The sequence below is a fragment of the Stegostoma tigrinum genome, chromosome 11 (genome assembly GCF_030684315.1).
Source record: "Stegostoma tigrinum isolate sSteTig4 chromosome 11, sSteTig4.hap1, whole genome shotgun sequence".
Classification (NCBI taxonomy): Eukaryota; Metazoa; Chordata; class Chondrichthyes; order Orectolobiformes; family Stegostomatidae; genus Stegostoma; species Stegostoma tigrinum.
The window spans coordinates 61,679,242-61,693,266 of NC_081364.1; the positions used below are offsets into that span (position 1 = coordinate 61,679,242).

Consider the following 14,025-nt stretch of genomic DNA (forward strand, 5'->3'; position numbering starts at 1 on the left):
TGTGTAAAATCTATAGTCTGGAAAGGTTCTAGACCTCTTGACTAAACCTCATGAAGCTCAGCTTCTTAAATCCCAGCGGTACTCAATCCCTCAAGTTGTAGAGACAATTATTTTCTGAGACATGTCAAAATGGAAGAACGAAGTTATAATGTTGGTTAAACATTTGCCAAAGTTTTAGCTGGCATACTGGCTCCAAGTCAAACGGACTTCGCCCTGGGAGAGTACAGCTCTTGTATTCGGCCCCTAAGGCAGGTCCTAACTGAAGTCTGACATATGAGATTCTTGAACTACTTACACAGAAGAGAAATAGTGGTAGTTTCCCAATGCTTTCCTCAAAGATCTATTTTAGGTGTACATTCAAACAATGCTAAAGTGTGGCCCCCAACCCTTTACAACACAAGTACTCCCACGTGATGACAACCCTGTATTCAGAGCCGGGGTTATATGGACTGGGGCCCAAACTACATGGCCCTTCTGGCTTCTAGGTGAGAATACCACCCAAGTCAATGGTGACTCTTGTCAGTCCTGGCTCTCCAGTTGGATGTCACCCACTGTGATTGTCTAGAGTGGGCTTCGGATTTCTGCTTTCTCACCCGAGGAACCCGCCTCATTTTCAAATACTCAGTAGCTATTCAACATGGCAGCATCTGGATGTGAAGTTGGAGTTTAGGATTACAGTTCAGTGAACTCCTATACACCGTCTTGCTTGTTTATCTCTAAAGCTCTGCAGTTTCTGTTTATATGCTCTTCTGTGCATGGGTTAGCACAATCAGGGCTTAATCACTTGCTGGGAAACTTGTGAGATGGCAAGAATTTCCTGGCTATCTCTGAACGCAGAAAATACCACCCCCTACTGCAACAATGCACACATACATTGGAGTTACCATTCACTAGGATTATGATTCATACATAACAACCTGGAACAGAGTTATTGGGATCAGAAGCTACCTGGTTTGACTCCCAGTGTGAGCTAACATAGTTAATGTGGTGAAAAAAGGCATTACAATTAGTATCAGCTGGAAAGGATTAAAAATAATCAGCCAGTGGTCCCATTCCTCTTCACTAAACTTTGCTGAGCAGTATTTGTGCCTGGAAAGAAGAGCATCACTTTGGTTGTAATACCCTATACTTCAGTACACTCCAAGATCCAAGCGCCTATAATTGGAATGGCCTGGGTGGTTAGCAAAGGGTGACCACTGAACAGCACTACGAAGAAAGTAAAACAGCCAGTTTGGACATGTTATGACACACCACCATGGCAGATAGGACTTGAGTCCACACCACCACCTTGAAGGAAAGAAGACAACAGGAAGTAAAGGAAAAAAAAAGCAAAAACAAATCAAAAGGACATACCCCTGAACTTTACAATGTAGGTCATAGATCTCTTCCACTTGAACACCTTTTACACCTAGGTGAGAGAATAGAGAAGCCAATGCCAATTAGCTTGAATCAAATTCCTGATGAATGGCACAATGCAGCATAGAGATTTTAGGACAGGTTTTGAGAACACTCCAATAACACAATTGGCCAAGTTCCTATATTTAATTGAAATACAGGAACTGTATTGTAAGCAGGTACTTACCAAAATCTTCTACCAGCAGGGTGAAGAGCCCTGAAAGAGATAACAAAAACATACATAAACTCAACCACCTCAAACATTCTGTAATAAGAACGTTGGACATTAACAATGTTTTGACAAATGGCTATTGGACATATGTGTACAGCAGATTGTTATTGCATACCAGGCAGTATTTATGTGCTAAGCCCCGTTTGAACTTTGCAAAACGTCCAGCATTATAAATCTAGATTCAATCCCTTCAAATGTGGCTAAATCTGGAGCTTAACAGCATTAAGAGAAAATATTTGAGAATTACAGGTTTACCACTAGCCGAGAATGATGAGAAATATAGGAGTAATGAACTGAAAGTTCTAGATGATGAAGCAGCTTTACAATAATGTGGGTTGATAATAAAAGATCACAGTTAATTACATTCCAGGAGGATGACATTCAACCAATCATGATTGTGTGGCTTCTTATGAGTCAGTCATTAAGCAACTAAAACACTTTCAATAACCCTCATTTTCTGAGTTTCCAATGCTGAATAGCAACATTTCCTATTTTCACCAATCAGAAATATTATGAAAATGCTGCAAATAAACACTCATCAGGGAGATTAGCACTAGAAGCATCGCTAAAAATATTTTTTGGGTAATCCAACGATCAGAACACAGGTGCACACTGCTTCAGGTTTAGTCGCTTTCAATACTTTATTTGCACCTAAAACATTTTTGACTTTAGAGTGTTACATCAAGTTTACAATCTCCAACACATGAAGAAGGTAGTCTAGTCTAGTCTAGTCTGAGCAACTATCCAATTCGACTGATAAAACAAGTTCCAAAATTTTTGTTCTTGTCGATACAACACCCTTCTCTGATGATCTAATCCTGTGAGCCCTAACACATAGATTGTGATCGACAGGTTGATTGTAGAATCTGTGACAGCAGATCTCATTGACCGTCCACATTCACTTGCCACATGTATATTGATCACCATGCTGCTATATTACCTCCAGTTCTACACGCTGCATGGCTAAAGACAAGCCTTAGCAGGATTTACCAACCTACTGCATCCTATTACACTTTGGTCCAGATAGACTATCACTGGAGGGTAAAGTACGTTTGTGATGGCAATACAAACAAATTAACAAAAATATATTAGGGCTTGATGTGGGAAGTTTGTATACTGTAATCAGAGTCACACAGCATGGAAACAGACCCTTCAGTCCAAGCCGAACATAATTCCAAACTAAACAGCTTGGTCCTGGCTCATATCCATCCAAACCTTTCCTATTCATGTAGTTATCCAAGTTTCTTTTAAATGCTGTAACTGTGCCCGCATCCACCACTTTCTTGGGAAATTCATTCCTCCCGCGAACCACCTCCATGTAAAAAAATTACCCCTCATGTCTTTTTAAATCTCTCTCCTCTCACCTTAAAAATATAACACCAGTTTTGAAATGCCCCATCCTAGGGAAAAGACATCTACCACTAGCCCTGTCTATGCCCCTCATGATTTTATAAACCTCTGTAAGATCACCTTCTCAATCTCCTATGCTCCAGTGAAAAAGTCCCAGCCTTTTCTTATAACTTAAACCCTCCATTCCTGGCAACATCCTGGGAAATATTTATGCTCCTCAGTGCGTTCTAAGCAACCAGCAACATTCTGGATGGTCCGGAGGTGCGATGTAGAGGCTAACCTGCAGAGTGACATCACGAACAACACCGTGAAGCAATATTGATGAGTGATGAACCTGGACCATCTGAAGAGAAAGCAAAAATGGACAACTTCCACACTTGTGGGAAAATGAGTTTCTGTTCATAACTGTGAAAGAATAGAACATTTACCCCATGTCACTAAAGTATATTGCTAAGTAGAAAGGGGAATTTGGAGTGACACCATACAATGATGTACAGTAAACTGAAGCATAGTTTACGCTTGACAGCATGCTTCAGACAAAATGTTGATGAACTGAAGGCTGTTTTAAAAGCTCAGTTTTTTTCCCCCCTAAAACAGCAGGAAAAAGCAAGGCCAGTACAGAAGCATCATTTCCTGTTTGCTATCTTCTGGCACAAAACAATAAATCATTCTTGGTGAAGAGGGCAAAGTAATTAACGAAACGATGACTATGCCCACCGACTCTTTATTTAAGTACTTTAAGGAACAACAGCAATCCACAGCATGTCACTTGGTCCTTCTACGGTAGCAAGATGAGTGGAATTAATTATCTGAAGACACTACAGCAGGGCCCGAAGGACTGCAAATGCTCCTCAATACGGTTCAAGAACCCAATGACATAACTGGCACAGCCCGGCTGATCGTTTTTGCGCATGGATTGAAGGACATAGACCGGGCTTTTTTCACTGGAGGATAGGAGGTTGAGGGGAGACCTTATTGAGGTTTATAAAATCATGTGGAGCATTGATAAGGTGAATGTCAAGGGACTTTTCCCTCCTGTGGGGGTGTTTAAAACTAGGGGACATCTTTAAGGAGAGAGGAAAAAGATTTAAAAAGGACATAAAAGGGCAACTTTTTTTTTAAAAACACAGAGTATGGTTCATGTGTGGAGTGAACTGCCAGAGAAAGTGGTGGATGCAGGTACAGTCACAACATTTAAAAGGCATTTGGATAAGTTTGTGAATAGGAAAGGTTTGGAGGGATATGGGCAAGAGCAGACAGATGGGACTAATTTAATTTGGGAACATAGTCAGCATGGGACTGAAGGGTCTGTTTCCATATTTTATGACTATAACTAAAGAGGATCTTCTCACCTTTTTGCCCTTTAAAGAGAGAACAAGGAATGAGGATATCTACGATGAATTCGGAAAGTACATGCTTGAGAAAAACATTCCAATCAAGAAACTGGTTTCCATTGCAATTGGTGGTACACCAGCCATGCTTAGTGTAAATGCAGGCTGTGTTGCATTACGCAGAAATGATCCTGATTTCCCTTCTTTTGTCAAATATCACTGTGTAATACACCAGCAAGCATTAGCAAGTAAAGTTATATGGACTTTTCACATTTAATGAAAGTTGCAGTAAACTCAATTTGAGCAAGACCCCTTCAGCACTGCTTATTGAAATATTTAGTCAACTAACCTGATGCTGCTAATGGTGAATTAATTCTCCGTGCTGATGTGACGTAGTTAAGTTGAGGAGCAATCCTGCAAATATTTTTAGATCAGCTGCCCAAAATTTTAATTTTCTTAAATTAAGGAATGAAGTGTGCAGCAAGCTGTCAATACATGATTAGATTAGATTAAATTAGATTCCCTACAGTGTGGAAACAGGCCCTTCAGACCAACAAGTCCAAACCGCCCCTTGATGCATCCCACCCAGACCCATTCCCCTATAATCCACACACCCCTGGATACTACAGGCAATTTAGCACAGCCAATCCACCTAGCCTGCACATCCTTGGACTGTGGGAGGAAACTGGAGCACCCGGAGGAAACCCACACAGACACAGGGAGAATGCAGTGCTAACCACTGAGCCACCATGCCGTGATTGCCTGACTTCAGGCTCCTTACAGGCATAACATTAAGGATGCCTACCCTGAAGAAGTTACCCTCCTCCCTCCAGATCTGCAGTTCATACTATCTCTGAATTGTGAGCTGCAAGGACAGAAACTTAGCACATATGATCAGTGCTGTGAATGTGCTTAAATTAAACTGGGGCTGTGGTCATCCCATTTATTAAACAAAGCTGTTGTGAAACTTGAAAAGGTTCAGAAAAGATTTAATGATGTTGCTAGGATTGGAGGGTTGGAACCATAGCGAAAGGCTGAATAGATTTGGGCTATTTTCCTCAGACCATTGGAAGCTGAGGGATGACCTTATGGAGGTTTATAAAATCAAGGACAGGGTGAATATCCAAGTTCTCTTCCCCAGGGTAAGGGAGTCCAAAACTGAACTGCATAGGTTTAAGGTGAGAGGGGAAAGATTTAAAAGGAAACTAAGGGGCAACTCTTTCACACAGAGTATGATGTGTATATGAGGAAGCTGCCAAAGTGGGTGGTGGAGGCTGATACCATTACAACATTTAAAAAGCATTTGGATGGGTATATGTATAGGAAAGATTTAAGAGGTATATGGGTGAAATGCTAACAAATGGGACTAGATTAATTTAGATTATTTGGATGGCGTGGACAAGTTGGACTGAAGGGTCTGTTTCCATGCTGTACATCTCTATGACTCTATGTATCACACCTGCCTCACAGAGAGCTGTCTGATGGATTGTTTATAAGTAGCATCTCAAACTGCAACTTCAAGCCACAGCTAATGTGCAGTCACAGGGTATTACACCGAGGCTTGGTGAGTGGAGGACAAAATGAATAATTATATAGATTTAGTTTTAGATTTATACAGCACTTAAAAAAGATGTTTACTCTATGGTTTTCTTCAGGGTAGATTCTGGATTGCACTTAAAAATCAAAAGGGGATCTTTTAGACAATGTTATCTGCATCCTATTTAAATAGCATTGTTAAAGTAATGTCATTCGAGACCTACCAAACCAACAAAGCATTGTGGGATTTGCTTTTAATTGAATTCAACATTGCTTAGGAAAAAAACAGGTCTCACCTTAAAATACGAAACCCCTGAAACATCATTCAGGCTGCAGGCACAGTAGTTTAGTTTCCCTAGTTTTCCTGCTGCATCTTTGAGTTTAGGGCTTTATGGCTTATGAAATGTTTCCGTCAGAGTATTACCTATACGAAATACAACTTTTATGCTTAAATTCTGTTCCTGGACTATACTTTGGCCTTTATTTCAGCGTCTAACCTATTCAAGCTAAAGCTGTTACTTGCACTTTGTCTATTTGCACTGTCGGAAGGACTTACATTTTCAGTTGGAAGTTGCACTGTGCTTTCTTACTTTCAATCCTTTCACCACATTCTGCCAGTCACATTCCTCAGCTGTCATCCCCTACATTAAATCAGTACATGGCCCACTCTTCAAGAATACCTGAAACGTCCCGAATTAAATAATTTCCTCTGAGACTTCAGCCTTTGATCAAAGTCCGTACACCTACTTGTAAAGCACTCAAATGTGCAGAAAATTATTGTACCGAATTGTAGAACCTATAACAGGTCTAACACACAACACAGAAGGTAATTTGGGTACTTTGCCCATAGACTAATTGCAATAGGCTATACATGGGTCCTGCTTTAACGCGTGTTCCGGAAATGCAAATTGGCTATAATACGACCGGCGAATAGGGGACGCTATTTCTAAAACATGAACTTGTGTTGGCTATAGCACAACTCCATTGGTGCACGGAGGACTATGCGTTGATATCACGTAATTGTTTCGCAGGCTTTGCCGTGAGCATGCGCAACGTTAGTGCCAAAAGAGTCTCTGCGCTGACATCACGTGATCATCACCCTCTCTGCGAGAGGAACAGTATTCTTTTGTTGCAAATTCTGCCACGTTACCCACAAAATGCGAGCACAAATTGACAAGAATGTTAGCAAGAAATGACCTGGAGATAACACTGCGGGTAATGAACGTAAAACTGGAAGAGAAGCTAAATGTTATAAAATGTTTTGAGCATAATGAAAGAACATGTGATACAGTCTGTGCAACAGGAATAAAGGAGTCTACGTTACGCACCATGAGAAACAACGCAGAAAAGATTAAAGCAAGCTGTATTGCTGGAACAAGTCCAAGTGCTAGCAAATCTGTGCATCACAGACAAAGGAACTTGAGGAGATAGATCAGCTTCTAAGTGTGTGGATAGAAGATAAAACAGAGAAGCAATCAGTGAAGACTTGAAGCTTTAGCCTGTGGCAGCATACCCCTTTGCCAACCTGCTAGCTTTGAAAGGTTACCTTAAGTCCACTCTAGGCATCTACTTTAGGTCAAGCAGAAGATGTTGGATGATGACAATTTTTTTCTGACCTTTTGTTAATGTTTTGAAAGATGTTTTTAAAAGTATATTACAAGAAAAAAAAGTTTGGATTTTAAGATTCACCCCATCCTGGTTAAAACACCAGGCATCCTCCAACCATTGGTGAGCTTTCTGAAAAGCTCAAAGTGCTATTTCTATCTCCAAACACAACCTCTCTCCTTCAACCCAGGGACCAAGATGCAATAGCAGCTTTTAAAGCTTATCATGTAAGGCGCACATTTAAGAGGCTGATTGCAGCCACTGAGGGGGACAAGGACAGTGTTCATCCATTTTGGAAGAGCTTTAACATCAAGAATGTAATTGATATTGTTGTGGAGGCCTGGGGTGATGTCAATAAGGGCTGCTTGCATGCAGTTTGGCAGAAACTTCTCCCAGATATTTTTCAATATTTGAAAACCTCTGATCCGTCAGAGGAGCTCCCAAGAACCAAAGAACATTGTGTAGATTTTGCAAAGCAAGTTGGATTTGAAGAAGTGGAGAATGAGAATATTGAAGAGCTGCTTGAGTCTCACTGTGATGACCTTTCTACAGCTGATCTACAACAACTTGTCAACGAGGATGATGTGGAAGCTGGAGATGACGAAATAATAGTCCACTATGCAACACCACGAGAGCTTTCCACTTCTGTTCCTAGTTCTTTCAGGAGGGAAGTTGAGAAGTAGTTGCAGCTCTCAGAGGACAACGATTACAATGTAGAATGCAGGAGGGTAGCATGGAATAAGATCTTATTTGTCACCTTTTGAACAGATTCTTCATGAAAGAAGAAAAAGGGCAAAGCAGCAAAAACTGAAAGTCTTTTTTAAGCCAATCCCCAAGAAACAGCCGCAGCCATCCACTTCTGGATTAACTATTTTTCGCCCTCACCCTGCAACCACAATACACCTGAAGGTAATGATGATGATGCCGACGACGATGTCGACTCTCAGCCCCTGCATTTACAACAGAGCAATGTCAAATCCTCTTCCCCCAACAAGTCATCTTGACAATTTTTCAATTTAAGGTGTTAAACTTACTTTTATTTCATTATTAGAAACAAATTAAATATTTGTTCAAACTGTGCTATCCTTTGTGTTAGGCTTTTGAGTGATTTTTGAGCAATTTTGAGTGATATTTTTGTTGATCTGCTCCAACCCTGCTTTCCCTATAGGCTCTGTTATTTCTACTGCATGATTTTCTACAGTACAATGTTGCGCAGGACCACGACAATCACATTATAGTGGAACCCCCTGTACTCGCTAACAGCCTGGAGTGAATTCTTTGCGTGTACCAGTTGCCCAATTTTGCATCTGATTGATAGCCAAAAGACGAGGCGACATTCCATAGATTACAGTATGAATGTATTTGAGAAGAATCATAACTATGATGGTTATAGTTTCACATATCTCTGAATTTATCACTGGCAAATACCTTTTGATTGTCAGTCAGAAATTTCAAGGCAAGCCTAGTTCATTTTACCATGATTTTGTTGAAAATAACCCTTTTTGTCCTGCTAAACATTATTATAGAAAAGCATTTTCCTCCGCTTTTTAAGATATTAAATCTCTCATTAATAGATTCTACAATCTTTGTGTAGAACATAAAACACACCTGCATCTTTTAGAAGCATTTTACAACTTGATGAGGGTGAGAAAACTGAATATGTAATTTGAAGACCATTTGCTTTATTCTTTTCTGATTTGTATCATTTGATGTCAGTTGTACTTGTGTCATGTCCACTACATGTGGAAGAAAGATCATAAAGATCATAAAGTGTTTTTAGAGTGATACTGTCAGATACATTCCAAAAGAGTAAGAAAATTTCCAAGGAGTAGATCCATTATCCATGGTTAACTAGAAAATAGACCCATTATCCATGGCTAACAGCAATATTGAAGGTAGTCTTAAAGTAAAAGAAAAAGCATATAATTGAGCAAAGACAAGTTGCAGGTCAGCAGACAGAATATGAAAAACAGCATAAAAAAACTGAAAAATTTATAGAGTATGATAAATAAGTATGAAAGGTAGAACAGCCATAAATATTAAAACAGATATTAAGACCTTTTATAAATATTTGAAGAAGAAAATAATTAACAAAGTGAGCGTTTGCCTTATAGAAAATGAGCCCACAGTGCCAGGGACCAGTGTTCAATTCCAGCCTCAAATGACTGTCTGTGGGGAGTCTGCACATTCTCCATCTGTCTGTGTGGGCTTCCTCGGGGTGCTCTGGTTTTCTCGCATAATCCAAAGGTGTGCAGGCTGGGTGGAATGGTCACAGTAAATTGCCCATAGTGTTCAGGGATGTGTAGGCTAGGAGGGTTAGCCGTGGTAATTGTGAGGTTGAGATAGGGAGGGATTTGGGTCTGGGTGGGAAGCTTTTTGGCTAGCCAGTGCAGGCTCAATGAGCCGAATAGCCTCTTTCAGCAATCTAGGGATAATATGGTGAATAAACAATGGAAAGTAAGGAAACAGCAGTTGAAATGAACAATTTATCTTAAATATACAGGATACACGTAAATCCCAGAAGCAGCGTTGAATCAGGGAATGAAATAATTCAGGAAACTCTCAATTACCACAGAAGTGGTGCTGAGCAAATTGGTGCAGCTGCAGACTGACGTGTCCAGATACTGATGGACTCCATGCTTGGGACTTTAAAGAAGTGGCTCATGAGATAGTTGGTGCATTGGTTTTAATGTTCCAAAACACCAGAGACAGTCCAATGAGATGGGAATGTAACTTCTTTATTTGAAAACGGCAGATGACAGAAAACAAGAAACTATAGGCAAATTTACTTAACATCTGTCATAGGGAAAATATTAGAAGCTGTTATCAAATAATTTACAGCATGGCATTTGAAAAAGTTCAAGGTAATCAGGAATTATTTCAAATGGTAACATGTGCTACAGATAAAGGGGAAGCTGTGAATGTCCTGTACGTAGATTCCCAGAAGCCTTTTGATAAGGTGTCACATCAAAGGTTATTGTGGAAAATAAAAGCTTATGGTGTAGGGAGTAGCATATTTGTATGGATAGCAAACAGGAAGCAGAGCAAATACATATTAAAACTCACTAAGGTGGTTAAGAAGTAATGAGTGGCGTGCCAAGGGGACTAGTGCTGTGATCTCACTATTTACAACGTACATAAATGAATTAGATCAAGTCCACAATGTGCAGGTGCCATATTTGGTAATGACACAAAGGTAGGTAGGGAAGTTAAGTGTGATGTGAACATAAAGAAACTACATAAAGATATGGACAGGTAAGTGAGTGGGGAAAAAATTGCAAATGGAGTATAATGTGAGAAAATGTGAAATTGTCCATTTTGGGAGGAAGAATGAAAAATATTATCTAGGCAGAGAAAGGCTGCAGAGCTCTGAGACGCAGAGGGTTCTTAGTGTCCTTCATGTCTAAAATCACAAAATGGTTAGTATGCAGACAAAGAGTACAATTAGGAAAGCTGGCACTATCTTATGCTTTATCACCTGGACATTAAATACTAAAGTATGTGGTTATGCCTAAGTTTGCAAGGCATTGGTGTGACCACATCTGGAATTTTGCATAGTTGTTTCGTTTCAGGAAGGATGTAAATGAGCTGGAGGCTGTTCAGAGAAGGCTTACCGAAATAAAACCTAAAATGGGAGGGTTGCCTTATGAGGAGAGGTTGGACAGACGACACTGGAGCCTAGAAAAGTAAGAGGTGCCTTAACTGAAACATATAAAACCCTGAAGAGTCTTGGTGGGTGTAGAGAGGAATCTTGTGGGAGAAGAGCTAATGGTGACTGTTTAAAAATCAGGGATTGCTCATTTCAAACAGAGATGAGATGATTTTTATTTTGTCTCTCAGAGGGTCCCGAGTCTTTGGAACACTGTTCCTGAAAAATGTGAAGGAAACAGAGTCCTTGAATACTAGTAAGAAAAAGGTGGTTAGGTTTTTGTAAAAAGTAGTGAAAGGATATTAGAGGATGCTGGAATGCATGTTTGAGGCTACAGTCAGATCAGCCATGATCCTGCTGAATGGCTTAAGGGGCAGTGAATGGGCTACTCCTGCTCCTAATTCATATGTTCTCGTTTAAACGTTAAAATAAATTTTGTTGGTCTACAACATGCCTGCCACTGAGCACCTGATGCAGGTTGATCACGCTACTAGGAAGTTCCAACCAGCAGTAATCAGGACCGAGCTTACACCTTCCTCTTGGAGGGTTTCATCTTTGCGGTGTGTGGACCTCCCAGTCTACAAGCACCAATAAACCAGCAGATAATATGTGCCCCAGTTGTTCTGAACAAAGGAGAGCTTTTCAAACTTAATATACCTGTGGAGAGCCCTAATGGCTTACCAGTGGTTCCATACCAGGGACACAGGAGCTCCTAGTTAAGTCACAGTTTGCATCCCCTGGGTTTGAATGTATCAATAGACCATATTTGCAAAATATCGAAAAACTGGTGTTCACAACAGAGAGTTTGGGAAAAACACACAGCCTATTTTGAACGTGACAAGAAATAGGCAACTTCAAAAACACTTCTACCTCATAGACAGGAGAGGAAATCAATAAAATAATTAAATTCACCTCATCCCCTTGTCTGGAATACTTGTCTAACACACTGACAGAATAATCAGGCTTTAGGTACATACGATAGTGTCCTGAATATATAAACTGAATATACATTGATTTTCCAAAAGGTTTTGCCTTATTGTGCTCTGTTGTGTTTTAATTTGTGATCTTTTGATAAAGTTTACTCAACACCTAGATACTTCACTAGAGACTCCATTAGTACTTATAAAAAATGCCAAATACAATTATTTTACAGGTAGTTACAATTCTTCATTGATCTCAATTGTGTCAACAAATGCTATACAAGCAATATGTGCATATTCCTTAGACTTGTGTTGTTCTGTATCACTTAATGAATCAAGATGACATTTTAATCAGTCTTGTCTACTTACTATTGAAAAGGCTGACACACAGTCAAACAAATCCAATCCTAACACATTCAGCACAAGAGTAAATTTCTTCATGACCAGTATAACCTGTTTCAATTCATCATTATCTTCAACTTCTTCCTCAGAATGCACTGCATCATCTATCATTCCAAGGACTCGCTCTGGGCAATTTACCACATAATGAATCAACTCAAATCATGGTAGACAAACAGGAGGCTAGAAGAACACGGCATGCCAGGTACCATCTGGAGAAAAGGAGCAGTCAATGTTTCAGGTGTTACCCTTCTTCAGGACTGGATGTGGAGGAAGGGGGAGCTGCAGATAAAGAGAGGGGTGGGGGTGGAAGCAAAATGATGGTGAGAGGAAGACACTGGCGGTAAGTGTGACCTGGTTGGTTGATGGGAGGGATGAATCCAGTTGGTGGCTGGACTTGAGGGTCAGAAGGTGGGGCTGGAAGGGGTGTCGGGGGATAATGGAAGGGAGGGAGGAGGTTAACACAAAGCACCTCCGAAAGGTTTTTAGGAGATTCCTAGAATTCACTCCTCTATTATAGTGAAACCATGATGGGTGATAATCCAAAAGTTTGGCTGTGGCAAAGCTGTCAGCCATTCCCTCTGGTCAAACAGGAAATCCACTGATAAGCTAAAATTCCAGACTGGTAAATCAGAATGAGCCGGAATTTGTGCATTCTTGTCATTATGACCACATCAACAAATCAGAGCAGAGTTGGGCCATTCTAGATTGCAAATCAAAGGCAAGCATCATTTCACATCAAGGTCTCCATGTGAAAAGATGTTTTATGTGCAAGTACGGCCTACCCAAGAGAAAGTGCTGCAACTGGATGCAGAAGGTGAAGAACTTGGAACAGTTTGAAAAGCAGCTATTCTTTCCACCAAGGAAGGATGAGAACGGCTGCTATGCCAATGCTGAAGACGCTCCCTTAAGGTTGTTACAGGCAGCTCAAGTACAGAACGTTCCAATCTCTAGTCTATTCCTACATGAAGGGGTGTTGCCTAGCAAAGAGACTAGGCCACAAGGGATTCACCCACAGCGATGGACGGCTGGACCAATTCAAAACAAGGTCATGGCTTCATCTTCTACGTGATAAGTGATTACAAGATGGCAGAGTGGCAGCAATGGCAGGTGACAGACCGCAATAATGTGCTCACTTCTTGGATAATTAAGCGCTAAGAGACATTTTTAGTGTAATGAAACTGGGCTGTGCCACTGAGTTTTACCAGATTGCCCTTCAATGCTTCAAGGTAAAATGCACAATGTTTGGAAGTTAAGCAAGGAATGTGTCACTACCTTGGTCTATGCCAACACAGATGGCACCAAAAAGCTTCCCTTTCTAGTGATAGGAAAGTCCAAGAAACTTTGTGAATTTCAGGGTACTCCCTATTCAGTATGGGGCTAACAAAAGCGTTTGAATGGCATCCTCCATTTTTGATGTGTTGGATCACGGAAGTGGACAAAATACATCAATGGAAGAAAAAGTAAGATTATCATCATAACAGACAACTGCACTGTGCACTCTGATATTACTGACCTAAATCTAATGTTCTTGCCTCCCAACACCATGGACAAGCTCCAGCCAATGAATTAGGGATGTTTAGGGACCTAAAAGCCACTATTGATGGC

The 14,025-nt window shown here is 40.5% G+C and overlaps 1 protein-coding gene across 2 annotated transcripts in view; it reads right to left on the minus strand.

Annotated features, from left to right (window-relative positions):
- The window catches only part of bap1 (BRCA1 associated protein-1 (ubiquitin carboxy-terminal hydrolase)), a 68,135-nt gene that overhangs the window by 45,438 nt on the left and 8,672 nt on the right, over positions 1–14,025 (minus strand). For both annotated transcript variants that reach the window (XM_059649494.1, XM_048548200.1), the window contains exons 2-3: positions 1,583–1,612; positions 1,354–1,408 (exon numbers count right to left, since the gene is read on the minus strand). In XM_059649494.1, the coding sequence (XP_059505477.1) occupies positions 1,354–1,408; positions 1,583–1,612 (85 nt within the window). The remainder of the gene's footprint in view (positions 1–1,353; positions 1,409–1,582; positions 1,613–14,025) is intronic.